Source organism: Vulpes lagopus, chromosome 14, assembly GCF_018345385.1.
Source record: "Vulpes lagopus strain Blue_001 chromosome 14, ASM1834538v1, whole genome shotgun sequence".
In the NCBI taxonomy this organism is placed as follows: Eukaryota; Metazoa; Chordata; class Mammalia; order Carnivora; family Canidae; genus Vulpes; species Vulpes lagopus.
In genome coordinates, this window is record NC_054837.1 from 4,574,662 (window position 1) to 4,597,495 (window position 22,834).

The following is a 22,834-nucleotide window of genomic DNA, read 5'->3' on the forward strand; positions in this document are numbered from 1 at the left end:
TGACATAGGTTAGAACCGTTAAAGGACCCAAAGATATATTTCTGAGATTTGACTATCTAATCCATTTGTGTATGAATTTATTATTACAACCTTGGGAACAATGGATCTGTTTTAATTATCACCTTAGAGACTCTGCTTTATTTATTTATTTATTTATTTATTTATTTATTTATTTATTTATTTATTATTATTTTTTTTATTTTTTTGAGACTCTGCTTTAATGTGGCTAACCTTCTGGCAACTTATAACACAGTTATTCATCTACACCAGAGTCCTTGGTTCTTCAAGAATATTTGACAGGTCTTAATCGCTCTGATTGAAATATGTATATACTCCTTCGAAACACCCAATTTGTTACTGTAGGCGTACCTCTGAACTTCTTAAAGTTCAGAAATGTGTTCTTGTATTTCTCATCTTAAAAATGCGTTCTTGTATTTCTCATCTAACCTGAGGTCAATGACAGACTTTGTAAATCAACATTCACATTTCACCCTGAGCAACTCAAGCTGTCATAGTACCACAGTACAGAAACGTTAAGCTATACTTGAAAACATACTCCTTCTCCAAGAAAAGTAAAATTTCTAAGTTATTAGGATTAATGGTAGATAGAGGTTTGAAATACATTACAGAGATATATACCAGAATAATACACTGTTAATAATACATTCTAAAAACCATGATCCACATAACCCAGGTCTCTAATAATAGGCTTTTAAAGTTTTGAAAATAAAGATGTACCCACTGAATTTTTATTTTCTCAAAATACACTACATTCTCACATGTATTTCTGAACCCAGTTTTTTTTTTCCACTGATGCGTCTTTCACAGTTGTTACACCATGCTGTGAAAATTACACAGTTGCGGGGCACGTGGCTGGCTCAGGCCATGGAGCATGCAACTCTTGATCTTGGGGTTGTGAGTTCAAGCCCCATGATGGGTGTAGAAATTACTTAATAAAAACTTTTTTAAAAATCAAAAAAATTAAATTATAGTTGCTTTATAGTAACCATTAGTATTGAATATTTGGTAAACAAGTCCCCCCCCCCCTTAGTGAAATCAATTTTCAAAAACAGCTTAATGATATTGTTAAGCTTTCATATTTCACAGAGACTTTAAAATCATTTTTCCACTTGCAAAGGAAGTCACATTGGGATTCTGGTAGAGCTGTATCACATTTACACATGGATTTCAGAATAAGGGCTTTTTGATTATATTGATTTTCCATACAATAATTTTCCACAGTTGTTCGGAGCTAGTTTTAGGCTTTAAGTAAGATGTCTTAATTTTTCCCTAGGTGTGGGTAATTTTTAAGAAGAATCCTTGGTGTCTTAGATCATCGCTTTCTCTAATGAAAGCAACCTTTTCCCATTTTTGTTTCCCACTGGTTATTGCTATTAAAGAAGTGATTGATGATTGCATATTTTCAGCCCACATGTCATACTGAGCTCTCTTCTGATTCTACAACTTTATTCTAGTCTCCTCAGCTCCCAGTGTGATTCTCTTTGAGCCTCTCACATCACATCACATCCCCATCTTCCAGCCAAACTGGCCACCTCTGTTCTCTGCTGAATACATCATCCTCCCCTTACTAACCCTTTAGATCTCGGCCAATGTGTCCCTTCCTCCATTAATCAGAAGTAACTAGACCAGGTTCCCTGCTTATCTGTTCTCAGGGCCCTGTGTACCTCTCCACCCAAATACCTACAACTGTTTGCGATCTGTACATTTATTTGTGTGGTCGCTTGGTTGATGATTCTATTTCCCACCCCTAACCCCCACTGAACCATAGCAGTACAACTTCCATGGCTAGTTTTATTCCCCCATTTTACCCCGAATGCAGAGGCGTGCAGGAGGTGTGTAGCAGGTGTGCAGTACAAGAATGGCAAAGGCACGACAGCCTCGAGCCCGTGGGTAGGACTTGCAGAGCGCAGGCTTTGGACTCATACTGTCTTAGTTTTCCGAGGCAAGCTACAAGCTATGGGAAGCCCTCAAAAGGGGGAATGGTAAGGGTGCCCATCCCCTATAGGCTATTAAAGGTGGTAAAGTCAAGTTTATCAGAATGCCCAGCCCGTGGGGAGCGGTGTGCTCTTCTGTATATTCTGGTTCTTTCATCTCCTGTGCTGCCACACTGTCTAGTGTTCCACGAAATACTGGAAAGAAGCTATTGACGACAGCGTGGGTATCGAGGATTCCCAACAGAGTGTAGATTTTCTTTCTGAACCAAAGGAGTAGACGATATATTTTCAACCCCATGATCCCTCTCTGAGCAGCAATTTTCAGTGAAGTGGACATGACAATGGGCAGAAAACATCAGTAATGCCTGTCAGGGCTTTCATAAGCCGTATCAGTGACTTCTTTCTTTTTTTTTTTCCTAAGACTATTTATTTATTTATTTATTCATGAGACAGAGAGAGAGAGAGAGAGAGAGGCAGAGACACAGGCAGAGGGAGAAGCAGGCTCCATGCCGGGAGCCCGATGAGGGGCTCGATCCCGGGTCCCCAGCACCACGTCCCAGGCCAAAGGCAGGCGCTAAACCACTGAGCCACCCAGATTTCCCCCCAGTGACTTATTTCTTAGGAGGTTACTCATGGTAGTATGTTGCTACACATTGCTGCTAGTCTAGAAAACCAAAAGAACACCTATCACAGTTTTACAGACAACATCATATTAATTCTGAATTTTCCTAAAATATATTACCATCACAATTTAGAAATTACCCACAAAGTCTTCAAAAATATAATAGATACAAAATAATGCTTTGTTCCAAATATATTCTCTGTGCATATTATTTTTTTAATCGCATTGCAAATTTCCAGTACTTTAAAATTTTATTACCTGGTCTAAACTGGATATACTTTTTAAAATGAATGCAATTTTCTTGCAACAAAAAGAAAACACATAACATTTTAAAACACAGGTGGGGATAAAACAAAAGAATATCAGAAAAGTAAGATAGTCTATAGAAATTGGATGTATTAGGGACGCCTGGGTGGCTCAGTGGTTGAGCATCTGCCTTTGGCTCAGGGCATGACCCCACGGTCCTGGGATCGAGTCCCACATTGGGCTCCCCGCAGGGAGCCTGCTTCTCCCTCTGCCTGTGTCTCTGCCTCTCTGTGTGTTTCTCATGAATAAATAAATAAAGTCTTAAAAAAAAAAAAAAGAAATTGGATGAATTTTATTTTAAAAAGGAAAATCTGTAAGTTATGGCCTACGACCAGCCTTAGTACCTAGTAAAGTAACATATGAAATAAGAGAAGAAGCGTAACATGGAAAAACCCAATATATTAAACATAAGATCATAATATTTGACATTTCTTCAGTACCTAGTATATACCAAGATCTGTATTAGGTGATTCGCACAAATCTCATTTAACCCAGATAGCACAGGGTGGGTATTCTATCTCAAATTTACACACGAGGACAAAGGTTAAGGAATGTGCCCAAAGTCAAACATAGCGGGTGAGTTGTTGCTCTGGAATTGGAACACAGACCTGGTTGGCTCCAGACCCCATGTCTGTCCCCAAAAGTCCATTTCCTTATGCCCGCTGCCGCCAGATTTCAACAAGACAACAATTCTAAATGCATTCTAATGCAAAGTGACTTTGGCATGGTAAGTACTCATGATGTCTGTCATCACTAACAATACGGGTAGTTTTTAATAAAAGCAGCATTAGTATGTTTGTGGGAGCTCAACTGCAACGCTAGTTCAATGAACCATTTTGATTCTCAGGGTCAGAGTCCATATCCGTGGCTATGTCTTGGCCCTGCTGTGTTGCTTTATAATAATGTCACGTTACAGTAGGAAATTATTAAATGCCAAGTTTGTTCAGTGCCAACTCATATTGCCACTACGCTGTCATTGTATCTCTGTTATTAGGGGGCTTCCTGCCTTTATGCCTGTCTGTGTAGGTATCTAGAGATGCCATCCCTGGGCACCTGGAGAGCCTGCTCCTGGGAGAGACAGATTGCTATCTGATCGAGTACTGACATATGCGAATCCCTTATTTTAGGAGAGACATAGAAACTTCTAACGAGAGAATATTCCTCATAGAAGCTGACAGTGTTGTGACTTACTGTGTCTGCTTATTTCCTTTGCAGGAGCAAGCAAATATTTGTATTGCGATCTGAGATATTACAAACTCCTAGAGTACCGAGGTCCTAAGAGCTCCATGTTGTTATTAAACCTCTCTCCATCCGTACACAGCTGCTACGATGCTGGTTTCACGCAGCACATCTGCCAAGTTAGCAGGGACTTCACGAAACACTGGTTTCGATGACAGAAGGAGGAGGTGGGGGCGGGCGGGGGGGGGTGAGATCATGCTGGGCTTAAAAACAGCTCTCTTTGATTTCTACTTTTTGTAGAGATCACAGAATTTGATCATTTCTAGCAGAAGAATATGTGAGATTTTCAAAGTCTTGTTGATGCCGACCACAGGATAATCTCATAACCAGAATGATAAGATAATGTACAATTAAAAACATCCACCCAAGATGTACCGTCTCTAAACAGCTCACTTCTTTACAGGACGTAAATGTACAGGTATCGACCCAAGAATCTAACACGTGTGTTGTCTCTAAAATTCATATCTCATCCTCCTCCATTTCTGTATCTAAAATTCAAATCTCATACCTCCTCCATTTCTATATTTCTGTATCTGTGTTAGTTGACTGCAGCCCGACAATTAAGAAACGCGTACCACTGTGCAAACAGCTACTGTTGGCAGATTAACAGCTACTTCACAAACGTGCTGATGATTAATGCATCACTACAGGCAAAGCTATGCAGTTTAGTAGGGTTTTGGTTTTTTTTTTTTTTTTTTTAAGCCTTCCTGGAGGAGTTAGACATTCCCTTCAATGACATCACAGAGCATGAAAAGCATCCCAAATATTTGCAAATACGGTTTTCTATGCACTGACTCTGATGCTCTTTGAACTTCATCACTGGAATCTTCATCATCACTGTATCCCAACGTGGAGTCACTGTCAGTATCTGAATAATCCATAGGAAGGGTTTACATGGGCTCTTCTCGTGGTGGAGCAATTTTCTTATGCCTCATCGCTGCGAGAGAGCTCTATAGTGCATGGATGCCTCAGGGGAACAACACAGAGTGGCCGGGCCAAACGACAGCATGTTTCATGCAAAGTGGCTGCCTGAGTAGCTTTTCCAGCTCAGAGCAATGTGACCGCTGGCACCAGAGCCCCAGCACTCCCGAGAGCCAGCCTTCTGGAAGCTGACACTGCTCCAGTGGCTTGTGAGCTCCCAGCAACCCTTGGCTCCCGGCTCTTCCTTCTCGGTCAAGTGCGACAGCACAACATCCACAGTGAAGTCTGCTTCACGCTGGACAAAATAATCCCTTTTCATCTCAAAAATCAAAGGCAGACTTCCTACAAGTGGGATGATAAACATCAAGCAGCCACTTAAAATGAAATTACACTTTGAACGAATTCTGAACTAGAATTGCAGAATTTGTGGCCAAGTCCACCATGCGTTCAAATTTGAAAGTTAGGTTCCGGAGCAGGTTAAGTTGTTTGCAGACAAAAAGCTGTATGAGGTTACAACTCATTGACTCCATTTCTTATTCGTTCAAGAAGTTATTCCAACGTGATTTATACTTCATGTGAAAGGGATCAACACACTACAAATAAGCGCATGTCCTCTAACAGGGGCTGGCACGAGCGCGCCAGCAGTCACTTTTAGCTCTCAGTATCATGTCAGCACTTCAGGGTCCTCTAGGACATCTGAGAAGCATGTGACCTTTTACACTTTCTCCCTGGAAGCTCCTTCCCTAAATTTCTGTAATAAACCAGTCTCCTAATTCTTCCTGAAATCCCCTTCTTAATTTATTTCCCTGAATCCTTTGCCTTCTTAGGGTCATTAAAATATAGGTGTTTCCTCCAAAATTCCGTTTCTGGCCTTCCGTTTTGTTGCTCCACCTTTCCTTACTGGGGAAATCTCACATCATCTCATGGTATCAACTATTAGCTTTATATTGACTCCCCATGACTTCATTTTAACCTTTACTTCTGTCCCCTCTGGACTTGTCTCTGGAAGTTCCACTGCAACCTCTAATTCAAGCCCAACTCATTTTCTCTTAACCTCAAATTCTCAGTTTTCTTCGGGCACCCTATGATGCTAAATGGAACCACCATTCTTACACTTGCCTAGGCTCAAAACTTTAAATTCATCCTTTCCTCTCTCTATTCCTGCATAGGTTTGCTCACAGTGGCTTTATCTCTACCTTCTCTCGCCTCCTTCTCCTTCCTGGGCATTCCTACAACTACTGCTCTCTGTGGGCCAAGACCATTCCTACCAGGAATGCCGATCTGGTCTTGTAACTGGCTTCCAAGCTCCAGTGCTCTCCCTCTTCCCATCCATGTCTCACTCTGTTGCACATTTTCAAATTGAAATCTCGTTGTGTCAACTCTTTGCATGAGGGCTATCAAATGAAACATCCAGGAAAGAATCGTTTCTGCAATGTCATTTAGGGTTGGAGGTCGTCTGCTCTCTGAACTATCACCTTTTCAGGCTCTGCACAGACTACCCCACTCCTGACAAATAATAGATCTCTTGAAAGACACCAGCTATTATCTTCACGTCTGGGCACACAGAGATGGTGCTGCCAAGAATACTCCACCCCGGTTCAAATATTCCCTCCTACAAACTTCCACCATCTTTCAGTAGCATCTGTAAAGGTAAATAAAAATCCACCTAAGAAATATGTATACATCTTAATTACAGAAAAAAAAATAGTTAAACAAAAAAAGAATGAGAGAAAAATACTATGATGGCCTCTACCAGGAGATAACTAAGGTAAGGCCTTGGCAAATGTCCTTTAGACACTTTATTATTCTTAAGTATTCACATGTCTCGTTAATATACTCATAACAAGGCAATAATTATTTTAAAAATAATTTACTGAGGGCTCTTATATTCCATATGTCTGAATTCTGTGGTCTAGTGGGGACAGAAGTCAAATCAGTATGCAGACATATAATTGAAATTGCTGAGCAAACGGCATGCAATCGGAGGAAGATCTCATTTGGCAATTCAGAGGACAGACAGACCTTTTTGAGGATGTTAAACACTAAGACTGGATGGATTTGTTTACCGACATGAGTCAGGAGATGTATTTTCTAGGAAATGAGTACAAACATAGGCAGCAGCCCTGAGGTAGGAAACAGCGTATTTTAAACCAAGAAGGACGAAGAGAAGTCAGGGCCAAGAGAGGCCAGACAGGAGGCAGGACCACAGCATTCAGTGCCTGGGGGCTACTAGAAGGATTTACTTTTTAAACGAGATTGACTAAGGGGCATCTATATGGCTTAATCAGTGGAGCTTCTGACTCTTGATTTTGGCTTAGGTCATGACCTCAGGGGTCATGAGCATCAGGCTCTGCATTCAGTGGGGAGTCTGCCTGAGGTTCTCTTCCTCTGCCTCTCCTCCCTCTCACACTCGTGGGCTCATGTTCTCTCTCTCTCTCTCTCTCTCTCTCTCTCTCTCAAATACGTGAAATCTCTAAAAAAAAAAGATAATGAGTGAACATTTTTTTCCTTTATCATAATACATAAAACCTTAAAAATTAGTTGGAAAGCTCAAGCTCAATTAAAGGAAATACTTTATATGCTAGGATGAAATAAAGTATCAAGGAAATCATTTCCGATTAGTAATTTTAGAACACTGGAGGCCTTTTCACTTATTAAAGTAGATGTAGCTATATGTCCATTGATGTTTTAAGATATATATCTCAGGCACCAGGATGGCTCAGTCTTTGAGTGTCTGCCTTCAACTCAAGGCATGATCCCAGGGTCCTGGGATCGAGTCCCCCATCGGGCTCCCTGTGAGGAGCCTGGTTCTCCTTCTATGTCTCTGCCTCTCTCTCTCTGCCTCTCATGAGTAAATAAAATCTTTTTTAAAAATAAAATATATAACTAAAGAGAAAATATAACCTCTACCCTTTAGATCTTCCAATGCAGAATGCAGGAGTAATGACAAAAAAAATGCACAAAAATCACCATATTTTCAGGAATATATACCAACTCATGGTCAACACTCACACACTAGAGTCTGAAGCAGGTGCCCGTTCTGGAGCCCACCCAAGGCAATCTCCGCTTCTCAACAAGAGAAGAGACTCATGATATGACCTGAAAGAGGGGATTTCTCTAGGCAGGATGAGTCCAAGTGAGATCCAATAAAGTCACTCCCAATTTTATCCTTCCTGGCAACATGGGTGGATATTTCCATTCACGGTATCCATTCACCCCCGAGAGGATGCAAATCCTCATTGATCTATACCCATGGAAGGTCACCTTAAATACAAAGAGTGATGGATTTGGAAGGACTCCATTTTCACATTGTTTTTCTCCCCCAATGACTTCTGCTATGTTGACAACATAATGAATCTTTTACGTGACTTACAAACTTTACATTCTTCATGCATGCTTCAATGACAATGAACATAGGTACTTATTAGGCCGAACCAAATGAAATCAGCACATTTGCACAGCTATTGGCAATCTCGTGTGGTTCAAACTAATATGTGGAATTAGTGAATGGGGAGAGAAAGCAATTGCAGAGGAATAAATATTTCTATTTCTTTTCTGTTGCACACCTTTGTGACACTAGCTGAAGTGAGTGTCCAAGTAGTCCACGCTGCTTCAATATTCCATATTTGAATGTGTACGTTCCTCTGAATATTGATGTGACTTACGGCTTTTGCTCTTCTATCTAGACATTAAAGACAGCTCCCTGTACATTCCTTATAGTTAGGGGATGAAAGAACCACTGAGGAAAATCCTAGATTTTGTTGTGGTTGTTGCTGTTGCAAATAGTATTTACCATGTACTCTAGTTTCAAATAGCAAACCCTTTGGCAAAATCTTACAAATTTAAAGAATGTCTTCCCAGAGTGTATTTTATGGAGAGGAGGAAGAGTTTGATTTTCTTATTTATTTTGTGATTATTGTATTAGTTGCCTAGAAGTACAGATTTAGATATTATCTTGCCGTTGTTTTCTTAGGGGCCCCTTTGGTCTGTTTCCTGAATGATTTAGAGGCATTTTAATATAAGAGGGGAAAAAAAGAGAAGAATTTTCCTCTATTAAAATTAAAAAATAAAAAAGTCAGCCTCGAAAAGGAAAGTGTCGGATTTGAGTAAAAGAACAAACATCTGTTGTGTTGTACTTTGAGGCTGACTTTTTCTAGGCAACTAATACACAAAAACTTCAAATCTGCCCATGCAACTTAAGCATGAAGATATCATCTCCATTCAGTACCCTTTAGTGTTATAGTTAGACTTTTTAGTTCTAGGTAACTAAGTCCAATTTAACCTTAGGATGACTCAAAAAGGGACCATTTTGAATGGATGATGAGCTGTCTTGCAGAACCAAGGTTTCTTGGTGCTCTCAAAAATTATAATGAACATCCAAGAAATGCATTCAAAGCAAATCGGATTCTCCTCATCTCAGCTTTGCTGAGCACGTCTCTCGATCTTGCTGCACCTCTTTTCTCTGACTTTTCTATCCATTCGGTGGAGATTGCTTACTCAGAGCTCCCTCTTGATTCATCATTCCCTTTAAGGAGAATCTGATTGGCTGGTTTGATCAATGACCCTGGCCCTCACCACTTAGCTCCAAGCAGTGAAGTCCAGGCAGCTAGGAGCCTAAGAGCCTAGTGGCAAGGAAAAGAGTGACCAGACATTTACCTGGATGGGCTTGGAGTAAAGGATGTTACTACAGAATTGCAATTATGATGATCTGAGAAGACACTCTGAACAAGTATCTATCATGGATCTTTGTGAGGATCAGATATGATAATTTAGGGCACAAGAAATATAGCATGTGGTACCTGAATCTGAATCTCTACTCTGCTACTCATCGGCTTAAGGCCTTAGGAAAGTTGCTTAATCTTTGTGCACCTCAGTTTCTTCATCTGGCAAACAAAGGGGCGAATGGGGACGTATAATAGTAATTAATCATAGTACTGTGAAGATGAAGCCAGGTAGAAAGCGTAAAGCCCTATGAAAGAAATTGGCATATGGTGACCATTCAGTAAATACTACATAAAATGGCTAGAACCATTGTACTTGTCAATCCCAACTGATGCTTGTTTGAACATTAAACTGTGTGGTTGTGTATTTCAAAGGACTTTTACATAAAGTGCCTTCAAACTGGGAGTGTGTCCTCTCCAGTAAAGAATTCAGGGCACTGCGTCAGGAGAGTGTCTCCTATTTCTTGTTCTACTGCCAACTTAGTGTGTGACCTTGAGAGAGTGCCCCATTCTCTGTTTCATTAGCCACATATGAAACAGTGACTGAAATAACTGTTCTGTTCTCCTCTGTAATTAGTTTTGACAAGGTGGACACTTCTCAAAAATTCCAGTTGTCATTGTTTTCTATGCTCGAGAGACCATTCATCCTAAATCTAAGGATATTACTTTAGATAAAAAAGGATATGATAAGCCTGTAATTGCAACCTATCATCTGAATGTGTCAGGGGCATATCATGGTATAGATTTTCATATTAGTAGTGTTTTTCTGTGACTAAAAAAGGTGTTTTTATATTGAAATTAGTCATGTTCCCTTGAAGTCACAATAACAAATCAGGAAAAATATAAAATATTTTATATAAAAATATATTTTATATAAAATATAAAACCATATTCTGATATTTTAAAATTAAAATTGAGATTTTAATAGGGCTCTTTTGGGGAAGAGAAATATCTAGATTTCATTTATTATTGTTATTATTACTTTTAGACTTTTAAGATAGGGTTAAGCTATACAAGATCTTTTCCTTTTTTTATTCGGTTCTTGCTCATCAAATATTTCCTATTTTTCATTACTTGAATAAAGATCAAACTTTCTAAACAATATTCTTCAGTAATTTTAGAATCCAGTTCATCTAACATAGTTTCATCCAAATTAGGATCAGCTTTGAATAAAGAAGAAGAAATAGCTTAATTGGAAAAGAAGGGAAACTCATGGCTATGCTTATACACGACCAATTTGAATAAAATGCATCCCCTATATACAAGCTAAAGTGCATCCCCTATATACAAGCAAAACACTTGGTGTTGGTTAGGAAAAGGAAACAGGGTATTGGATTTATTGAATACACCAATTTTTACCTAGAATTTTAATATATTAGACTTCCCCCCATCCAGCAACTTTAAGTTATATATATGATTTTATACAGTTTTAAAATATTGTAGTTTAAACATCTAAATAATCGAGAGCTAATTTCTTTAATATGTAAAGAGTTTCTATAGGTTAGTAAGAATATAAAAAATAGCACCTCAATTAAAAAATGAGCAAATTATATGGACACTTCATAGACAGATAAGAAATAGCTTTTAAACATAAAATAGGCCACAAAACACAGTGACTGAAATGCAAAGGCCTTGTGAATATATTGGTAGATATATATATCATCTAGTGGCACCTTTTTTGTAGACAACTCAGCTTTGTATAACAATTCAGCACTATTAAATTTTTTACTGTGATTACTCAACTCATAGATGCTCATGCTTTGGGGACATAATGACATTAAATATTACTGCAACATTGTATTAACAATGTTGGAAATAACTTAGATATTCATCAACACAGGATTAAGTAAAATTTTCAAGATTAATATAAGTGGATATTTTGAAAAGAAACTATTAAAATAACTGGAGAAAAAATATATTTACATGATCTTTAGGATATCTTAAGTGAAAAGACCATGAAGAAAAATATATATGCATATGCTCTCATTTACATAAAATACACACAAATAAGCATACATTAAAACGCACTGGTTATATCAGGGTGTGTTAGAAAAAGTAATTCCATCCAGGGAAGACAATGCGTGATTAAAGGACAGAAAAACGAGGGAAAATTATTTTTGTAGCTTTTGAATTTTATATTATGTACTTGAATTACCTGTCATGAAATAAAATTTTTTTAAGTAAAAACATGAAATAATAGAAATTGATTCTTACAATCAGTTTCTGGGTAGAGAAGCTGGTGAGGTTTTACTTGTCTGTGTTGACTACATGGTTCGTTGCTGTCCATCCCTGGGTCACCTCTCAACCCTCACCCGTGGGTATCCCCAATGAGCAGGACCAAAGCTAATATATGCTGGCTTAGTCTGATCAGGATGAAGGGTTACTAGCTTAACAGGTGAGGCAGTAAAAACATTTGACACAGTATCCTCCAGTGTTGTTTACAGCACTGCCTTTTGCCCTGCTTTCCTTGGCAGGAATTATAGCAACTAAATGACAAACTAAGGAAGGTATTTTTTGCAGCAGGGCATATCTGCATCTTAACACCCTTAACCACTGTTAGGGTGGGATTTTGTATCTCTTAAAATGTTAAGCTACCAACCGTAGGCATATGTATCAAACATTTTATATGGATATCCATGTATGTATGTAATAACACTTATATTTAACATTTCTTTGAGGCTGTATTTTTAATATTTCTATAAGTACTTGGAAAAATAAATTTTCTCTCCATAATGATTTTTATTTTCATGCTTTTTATTTTTCATAATATGATCATACAAGGTGCATTAACCATGTTTATAAAGTCCATGGTAAATCTTTGCATTAAGAGAGCATAGTATTGTCATTAGAATAGAAGATTCAAAATTTGCTTTATCTAGGTTCAAATACCAGATATGCCACTAATTATCTGTGTAATCTAGAATAAGAAGTTCTCAGCTTCTCAACTTTCTTGGGAAAATAAAATTATTTGACAGAATTTTAAGAATAAGTAATTACATGTACAAAAAGCACCTGGTGTCTGACACTCTGATCACTCAGTAAACATTAGGCAGTATTTTTATTATTTCACTATTATTATAACATGTCTAATCCCAATAGATTCTCTTTATTCTTGTTTTCCTCTGGTAAATCATCATAATTCTCATGCCCCTTCTATTAATCTGAAAAGTTTCTCAAGGATTAATAGTTATCTCTTCATACTGAATAAATCCCTCTGTTGACAATATATAGCACGTCTTCAATGTGCAGTCAAGGATTTCAGAACACACTGATGAAATTTTCCACTATGGCTGCCTCTTTAATCTGAAACTTGCAGGAATTAGTGAAAATGGTTTCTTGCTATAATACAGAAAAAAGAGACATTCATTCATTCATTCACTCACTCACTCATAAAGTAGGGTTGCCAGACTTAGCAAATAAAATTACAGAGCATCCAATTTAAATTTCAGATAACATATTTCTTTAGTGTAAGAATGCCCCATGTAATAACATGCTTAGAGTAGAAAACTATTTATTCTTTATCTAAAAGTAAGATCTAACTAGTGTCTTCAAATGATTTGGCTACATCCAAAGCAGTTTTAAGAGGGAAATTTATAGTGATACAGGCCTACCTCAAGAAACAACAACAACAATAAAATCTCAAGCAACCAACCTAATCTCATAACCAAAGGAACTAGAAAAGGAAGAATAAACAAAGCCCAAAGATAGCAGGAGGAAGGAAATAATAAAGATCATAGTGGAAATAAATGAAATAGAAATTTTAAAAAATTAAAAAGATCAATAAAACCAAGAGCTGGGTCTTTGAAGAGGTAAACAAAATGGATAAACCTTTAGATACAAGAAAAAAAAAGATGACTCAAATTTTTAAAAATCAGAAATGAAAGAGAAGTAACAACTGACATAAAAGAAATACAAATATTATATGAGTACTGTGAAAAGTGATATGCAACAAACTGGACAACTTACAAGAGATGGATAAACTCCTGGAAAGGTACAGTCTTTCAAAATTGAATCAAGAAGAGAATAAAATCTGAACAGATTGATTAATTAAAAAAAAAAAAAAAACTGACTCAGTGATTAAAAAAAAAAAAAACAACAAAAACAAAACACCTCCCAACAAGCAAGAGTCTAGGACCAGGCAGATTCACAGGAAAATTATTCCAAAAATTTAAAGAAGAGTTGATTCCCATTGTTCTCAAACTGTTCTGAAAAACAGAAGAAAGAGGAAAGTTCCCAAATGCATTCTATAAGGTCAGCATTACCCTGACATACACACAAAACTACAAGCCTATGTCCCTAATGAATACAGATGCAAAAGTTCTCAACAAAATATTAACAAACCACATTCAAAAATACATGAAAAGGATCATTCAACATGATAATGTGGGATTCTTTCTGAAGATGCAAAAAAATGGTTCAATATCTGTAAATCAATGAATGTGATACACTATGTTGAAACATAAAGGACAAAAATCACACAACCTCAGCAGATGCAGAAAAGACATTTGACAAAATTTACCATATGTTTATGATTTTTCTCTTTCAAAGTGGATTTAAAGGAAACATACCTCAACATAATTAAGGTCATATATAGTAACCTCAGAGTTAACATCATACATAATAGTGTAAAACTGAGAGCTTTCCCCCCAGGATCAGAAACAAAACAGGATGTTCGTTCTTGTCATTCTTATTCAACAAAGTATTGAAGTCCTGGCCACAGCGAGCAGACCAGAAAAAGAGATAACAGGCATCCAAAGTACGAGGGAGAAGTAAAACTGCCACTATTTGCAGTTGACATGATACTATACAGAGAAATCCCCCAAAGAATCCATCAAAAACTATTAGAATAAATGAATTCAGTAAAGTTGCAGGATACAAATTTAATAGACAGAAATCTTTTGTTTCTATATGCTAATAAGAAAGCAGAAGGGGAAATTAAGAAAACAAATCCATTTACAAAGAAGAATAAAATACCTAAGAACAAATTAACCAAGAAGGTAAAACATCGAGTCTCTGAAAACTATATAACACTGATGAAGGAAATTGAGGATAACGCAAAAAATGGAAAAGATATTCCATGCTCATAGACTTCAAGAATATCATTAAAATGACCACTGTAAAAGCAGTCTACAGACTCACTGCAATCTCTATCAAAGTATCAATGTCATTTTTCACGGAAGCAGAACACCTAATTCTATAATTTGTGTGGGACCACAAAAGACCCTGAATAGTCAAAGCAATCTTAAGGAAGAAAAACAAAACTGGAGGAATCATGATTCAAGATTTCAAGATTGTACTTTATGTATTATAGATTATACACTACGAATCTATAATAACCGAAACAGAATGGAACTGACATAAAAATAGACACATAGATCAGCAGGAGACCATGTAAGAAATAAATTTGCACTTATATGTTCAATTCATCTACAACCAAGGAAACAAGAATATCCATTGGAGAAAAAGACAGTCTTCTACAAATAGTGCTGAAAAAAACAGCTACATGCAAAAGAATGATACTGGATCACTTTCTTACACTGTACATAAAAATAAACTCAAAATGTATTAAAAGACCTAAATGTGAGACCCAAAACCATAAAACTCCTAAAAGAAAACACAGGCAGTAGTAATCTCTTAGACATGGATCTTAGCAATATATTTATGGATAGGTCTCCTGAGGCAAGGGAAACAAAAGGAAAAATAATAAACTATTGTGACTACATCAAATAAAAAGCTTTTGCAAGTGAAGGAAACCATAAAACAAAAAGACAACCTAGGGGAATGGGAGAAGATATTTGCAAATGTTGTATCTGATAAGGGATTAATATCCAATATATATATAAAGAACTTATACACAACACCACTAAAAAAAAAAAAAAAAAAAAAAAGCCCGAAGAATCCAATTTAAAAAAATGGACAGAGGACTTGAATGGACATCTTTCCAAAGACGATACACAGACGTCCACCAGACATGTGACATGATGCTCGACATCACTCATTGTTAGGGAAATGCAATGAGCGATCACCTTACACCAGGCAGAATGGCTAATAGACATGGTATCATCCTACATCAGTCAGAATGGCAAAAAGACAAGAAATACCAAGTGCCAGCAAGGATGTGGAGAAAAAGGAACCCTGAAGCACTGCTGGTGAGAATATAAACTGATGCAGCCACTGATGCAAAACCCTGTGGAGGCTCCTTAGAATATTAAAAATACTATATAATCCAATGATTTCACTACCGGGTTACCTAAAGAAAATGGAAACGCTAATCTGAAAGGATATAGGCACCTCCATGTGGATGGCAATATTACTTACAGTAGCCAAGGCATGGAAGCAGCCCAAGTGTCCATCCACAAATGAATGGATAAAGAAGATGTGGCATGAATATTCAATGGACTATCACTCAGCCATACAAAAGCATGGAATTTTGTCATTTGCAATGACGTGGATGGAGCTACAGGGCCTTAGGCTTAGTGAGATTAGTCAGAGAAAGACAAATAGCATATGGTTTCATTTATATGTGGAATCTAAAACAAAACAAAGCAGAAACAGACCCACATAACACAGACAACAAGCTGCCAAAGGGTTTGGGACTAGGGGTTGGGTGTGCGGGGGAAGGGGAGTAGGAGACACAGGCTTCCAGCCATAGAAGGAGTAAGTCCCGGGGATGAGAGGTCCAGCACAGGGAGTATATTGAACGATGCTCCATAGTGTTGTACGCTGACAGGTGGTAGCGACACTGGCGGTGAGGGTAGCGCAATGTATAAATTGTCAAATCTCTAGGTTGTTCCCCTGAAATTTATGTAACATTGTGTATCAACCACACTTCATATTAAAAAAAAAAAAAAAGAAATATCTGGCAACCCTGAATAAAATTTTTTTTTCGAAAATTTTATTTATTCATGAGAGACACAGAGAGAGAGGCAGAGACACAGGCAGAGGGAGAAGCAGGCTCCCTGCGGGGAGCCCGATGAGGGACTCCATCCCAGGACCCCGGGATCACGCCCTGAGCTGAAGGCAGACACTCAACCGCTAAGCTACCCAGGTGCCCTTGGAAAGTGCAAATTTATTTTTTTATTATTTTTTTTTTAAAGATTCTAAGAGCATTTTATTTATTTTTATTGAAGTTCGATTGTTAAAAAGTTGTTTCACAGTTGAAACCAGCTGGAGGTTTAGGCTTGAGAGAACCAACAATCCTTGAGTCCTTAGTACTAGGGATTTGTTGCTTGAAAGGGAAATTTCTTAATAACACAATCACAGGGGGTCAGGAAACGATGCCCCCAGGCCAACCTGAGGCCTGCTTCTACATTTTCTTCGAAGGTATGCATGGTTTTTACATCATTAAAGGGTTGTTTAAGAAAAAAATAAAACCCAACAACTGAAAACAGTACAACAAAGAGTATGTGACCATCCATAATATGCAGAGGCCAGGAGAGCTGTTACCAGGCTCTTTACAGAAAAAGTGCCCACTTCTTCTAAGGAGATGGAGGAACAGAGAGGAACTGCTTGGAATCCCAGTTAAAAAGGGACCCACCTGATTTTTAAATTAGACTTTTTCTGTTCTCAGTGTGAGTGCACCTTCCACCACCTGCCTTCCTGTTCTTGGAAATGTCCCTCCTGGCCTGTTCTGAAGCTGTAGTCAAAGGCTGTCACTCTGCAGGCTGTGTTTGCCTTGACTCTCTTTTTCTTTTACTTTTTCTTTTTTTTTTTTTTAAAGATTGTATTTATTTATTCATGAGACACACAGAGGGAGAAGCAGGCTCCATGCAGGGAGCTCAACGTGGGACTCGACCCTGGGATGAGGGTGGCGCTAAACCGCTGAGCCTCCCTGGGCTGCCTTGCCTTGACTTTCCAATGGGGTGACAGCACAGACATGAAGTCACTCTCAACAATCGCAAATCCAGTGCTGCATAAAAAAACACTGCCCTGCCACTCTCTTCCACTCTTGTGATTTTGTTCATCTGGCTCCTGAGGGCAGACAATCCAATCAGGCCCAAATGCTTAATTAATGTTTTCTCAGCGGTGACCATGGAATCGGCCCTGCAGTTAATTACTTGGTGGTTCCACAACACGTCGTTTGCAGACTCTAACCACACCTGAAATGGCTCCAAAGAAAATGCCCGATACACACAATCGATACTTAAATAAAGCATTGTACCATTTGATAGATTTTTTTTTTTTACAGATCGCACAGCAAAGAACCTGCTAATTAAATCATGTCTTAATGGAACTTTTAATCAACTTAATTAAGTATCTAGTGGTTTTCCTTATTTGTAGGTACAACATGAGTCTCGTAACTGTCAGTTGCTATATTCAGTCTTAATCACAAAATTGAGAAGTCTATTTTATCTCACTACCAGTCATTGTCACCCAGCATTTCTATCCGTAGAGCAGAACACAGTCATCACTCCATCAGATGAAGGCTGTATTTCCTTATTCTGCCCCCAAGATCATGGGCTGATATCCTTTAGGAATAAAGCAGCTGCATCTCCTTTCTTATTTCAAAGTGCATTTAAAGGATTAGTTTTACTCCTGCTCCTTTCCACCCTCCTCCTCTCCCTCTCCTCCTGCTCTTATTTCCTTCCTTCCTTCCTTCCTTCCATCCATCCATCCATCCATCCATCCGATTACCATGTCTAAAATGTCTCAGAAACCACCTTCTACACCATGACAGACACAGTGATGTACAATGTATGGTCCTTACTCCCAAGAAATTTATACTTTAATAAAGGCAAGTATGAGATGTTAGAAACAAACCTTTAATTCACAGTAATGACAGAGTAGCAATTATGCAAATAATTGTATTTAACAATAACTTATTGTTAAAATAAGTGACCGAATGATCACCATATGCCAATTTCTTTCATAGGGCTTTACGCTTTCTACCTGGCTTCATCTTCACAGTACTATGATTAATTACTATTATACGTCCCCATTCGCCCCTTTGTTTGCCAGATGAAGAAACTGAGGTGCACAAAGATTAAGCAACTTTCCTAAGGCCTTAAGCCGATGAGTAGCAGAGCAGAGATTCAGATTCAGGTACCACCTGCTATATTTCTTGCGCCCCAAATTATCGTATCTGATCTGCACAAGGATCCACGATAGATACATGTTTAGAGTGTCTTCTCAGATCATCATAATTGCAATTCTGTAGTAACATCCTTTACTCCAAGCCCATCCAGGTAAATGTCTGGTCACTCTTTTCCTTGCCACTAGGCTCTTAGGCTCATAGCTGCTTGGGCATCAGCTAAGTGGTGAGGGCCAGGGTCATTGATCAAACTGGCCAGTCAGATTCTCTTTAAAGGGACCGATGAATCAAGAGGGAGCTCTGGGTAAGCAATCTCCACCGAATGGATAGAAAAATCAGAGAAAACAGGTGCAGCAAGATCGAGAGACGTGCTCAGCAAAGCTGAGATGAGGAGAATCCGATTTGCTTTGAATGCATTTCTTGGTGTTCATTATAATTTTGAGAGCACCAAGAAACCTTGGTTCTGCAAGACAGCTCATCATCCATCCAAAATGATCCTTTTCTTGAGTCATCCTAAGTTTAAATTGGACTTAGCTACTTAGAACTAAAAAGTTTAACTATGACACTAAAGTGTACTAAATGGAGATGATATCTTCATGCTTAAGTTGCATGGGCAGATTTGAAGCTCCAAGAGCTTATGTGGGAAGCAAAAAAGTAATTATAATACAATGGGAGAAAACTATAAATCCCATAAACTAAGTATACATGAGGGGAAGGGATTTGGAAGAAACTGCATGCAGGTAGAAACCTTAGGAATGTGCAAAACAAGGATTTGTCAGGTCTTAAAATATGGACAGAATTTACTTCTGTGGTGACAGAAGGAGGATCGTTCTAAATGGACAGGACAGCATGGATGATGCGGTGTGTTGACACATCAAGTTTGCTGGTACCAGGTTGGACTGAGGGCAAGTGGAAAACTCAGCCAGAAAGGCAGGTTGGAGCGATACTGGAGCAGACACAGGACACTAGGCTGTGACATTCATGCATTTTAATTATTTACTTAAAGGCTTGCAAGGGATATGAACTTCTGGCAATGTTAAGCAGCATATGGGAAGAAACAAGATATGGTTAGGCCAGTCAGTTCACTTAGAAGACAAAAGGAGCCTGACTAACTCTTGGGGATCCCTAATGTCATCATTAAGCAGGTAAATGGTCTGCCTCAACTGAACTCCTCATCAACATCCCTCCCCATAAGTTAAAGAGAACCACAAAGTATAATAAAATGATATGGATAATCATTAAGGTATATGGACCACCAACACCAAACATGTTGAAATGACTCCTACTTTACTGAGTCCCAGGGTCATTTTTCCCCCAGGAGCACCTGTGGCCTTAGTTTTCTCAACTATAAAATGTGTATCTAGGCAGAGGACAGGAGCAAAGGTAAGTGCAGGGAATGCAGATAATTATAACACAACTTATTTACAAGTAAAAATGAATATGCAATGGTATGGCCAGAACACAAAGGACAGCAGCTGATGCCATCTTGCTGGGAGCAACTTTTGGGGCAGATTTCTCGGAGAAAATCCTGGAGGGGCTGAGTCTCCAAGAACAAAGAGATAAAGACAATGTCAGAGGTGGGATGGAGTGGAGTTGGGTGAGATGCGAGCCGGCATTTATGGCAGAGAGAATCCTACAAGCCAAGGCAGCCAGTTGACAAGCAGGAGACACACTACAAACATGTCTGTGGTCTGGAGCATGATGGTGAGAGTCAGAGGGGAACAGATAACCAGGCTGGAAAGGAGGGCAGGAGCCAGACCACAGAAGTGCCAAACTACTTAGCGGGAGATAAAAGCGGTGAGCTCTCAAATAACAGTGTGGTGTCTCCAGGAAACTCCACCATGAAGGCAGTTCACCTTGATCCTCAAGAACCCGCTATTTATATCGAGAGAAGGCCTAAAATTAGATGGGATCAAAACACTCCCATTGACTCACACAGAAGAGATCATCTGTTGGCAACTAACTTCCTGAATTATATTTAAAATATCTCTTAGTACCAGAGCAATAGAATGATTAACATATGAATAACTACCATCTCTGCTGCAAGATTTTAATAAGAAGAGGAAAACCTCACAAAATGTACTAATTTTGTTACCTACAAATCCTATAGTCCTGGGTAAGCTTGTCAACAAAGGCCACCATTAGACTACTGAGCAAGCAAAATCGGTCACACAAAGAGCCAGTATGGTGGCTGACCTTTAGTGCATTGGCTGTGTGCTAGGCTCTGGGCTGTGTGCTCTAAATTGTCTAATTTAAAGAAGATATATCTACTTCTCTAAAATATTTTCCCTTCCATTTTCCCCCCTTTCCATCTGAAATGTCCTATAGTGTATGATAGAATAAGGGCACTGGAACCTAACATACTCAGTTCTGGATCCTACTCATTATTTAATCTTCAGGTAAGTCACTTAATCTTGCCGAGTCTCAGTTTAGTTCTCTGGAAAAAATGCCACTACAATACCTGCAGTGTAGGGCGAGATCATCTAAATAAAGACCTGTGGGTCAGTTCTGGCATTTGGTGGTGTTAGTGAACGTTTCTTGGCCAAGTGTACTTATGGACTTTTCAATCCGATGGAATGCGCTTCTCTTTGGGCACCTGCCTTTGATAGGTAACTCAACTTCCCTGGAGGATGGCAAGCCTACTGACTTCCAGAACATAACTAATCATAGAAGTAGCAACACTGCAGCTTTGGTAGGCTGACTTGTTGGGTGGTGCACAGCAATGAGATCAATCATGCTTTTGTGAGCAATCAGCATGTTTGTATTTAATGGACGCTGCGCTTTTGCTGGAGAGTGAAGATCCCAGGAATGACCCCAGACCCCAATCACACTAGACTTTCCAGAAAAGATTTTGGCCCTGGTTTTTCTCTTTTCCTATCTTCCACCACTCCATAAGTCTTATTCCCCCCTCTGTCTCAATTTCTTAATATGATTTTCCTAGGGTGCAGGTCTTTCTCCCTTCCTCCCTCCATCTTTCTAAAAAGAAAATAAACCAAAAAAAAAAAAAAAAACCCAAAACAATGATGCGAAATGAGCCGGTTCTGGATAGACTACCAAATACCAAAAGGCAGAGCTCTGCTGCACAGGTGTCCTCAACCTAAAATCAAGTTCTCTAAAGTTTGTCTAGAGCCACCTTCTTGATAAACACAGGGCACAGAATGACTAATTTTGCTTCCAAGGTGCATACTCAAGGCATGAGAAGTGGTAAGAGGTGGGTATAGGGACAGAAGACAAGGAACCATCCTCCAAAGCTAAGCGAAGCTCCTTGGCACGGCTGTGCTACCCATAGAGGGGAGTTGTGTTGTTGGTGTTGATGACAAATCTAGTCTTTGGGGGGAATTCATATCCAAATAAATGGTGGGTGTTCGTGAATGCCCTTTCTTCAGATGGTCAACCTAAGTATTTCCCTGACCAAGAAAATAAGCTTAGAAAAATTTGCTGGTTGCATCTCCTTTGTCTGCTTTGATAGAAACCGTTTTAGAAGCCTCATGCCCTCCTAGGGAAGTGGTAGGCCACAGGCAAAAGGAATATCCACATTTTATGCTGAGGAAAATAATGTGGTTTCCAGAATCTGCCTACTACATCTCTAACATGAATCCTTAATTTTGCCCCTAGACATTCTCCCTTGGGATCCGTGATAACCTCCCAAGGTCACACCACGTAGTTCCTAAAATTATCCTTCTTTTGCAAAATTAATATAAAATTTGACTTTAGATGCCTTTAATATCATTATAATAGGTATCTGAGAAGAAAAAAAGTTGTATTTTCAATAGGCAGCTTTTTACAGTAGTAAACTGTAATCTGTAGAATGGGCCAGCGTCAGGCTTTCCACTTGGAACATAGTGAACACAATTAGAAGAGAAATAACTTGCTGTTCTTTTGCCTTCTTATTTATAGTACACGGAAAGAGAAACGACTGGCCTCGTTACACATGACAGAGCAGAACTTGATCCTCTTGGGCAGTGATATTTGGACAAACGTCTAAGCAAAGCACACCTAGGCATCTCTGACCGGTCATTGTTCAAAGATGGAACAAGGA

The 22,834-nt window shown here is 38.7% G+C and overlaps 1 protein-coding gene across 3 annotated transcripts in view; it reads right to left on the minus strand.

The window, feature by feature from the left end:
* The window catches only part of PRKG1 (protein kinase cGMP-dependent 1), a 1,197,769-nt gene that overhangs the window by 145,913 nt on the left and 1,029,022 nt on the right, over positions 1-22,834 (minus strand). The window contains exon 1 of one of the 3 annotated variants that reach the window (XM_041728586.1): positions 4,918-5,103. The exons of the other annotated variants lie outside the window; for them this stretch is intronic. Within the exon in view, the coding sequence (XP_041584520.1) occupies positions 4,918-5,003 (86 nt within the window). The 5' untranslated portion in view covers positions 5,004-5,103. Of the gene's footprint in view, positions 1-4,917; positions 5,104-22,834 lie in introns of those variants that run through there. 3 annotated transcript variants of the gene reach the window in all.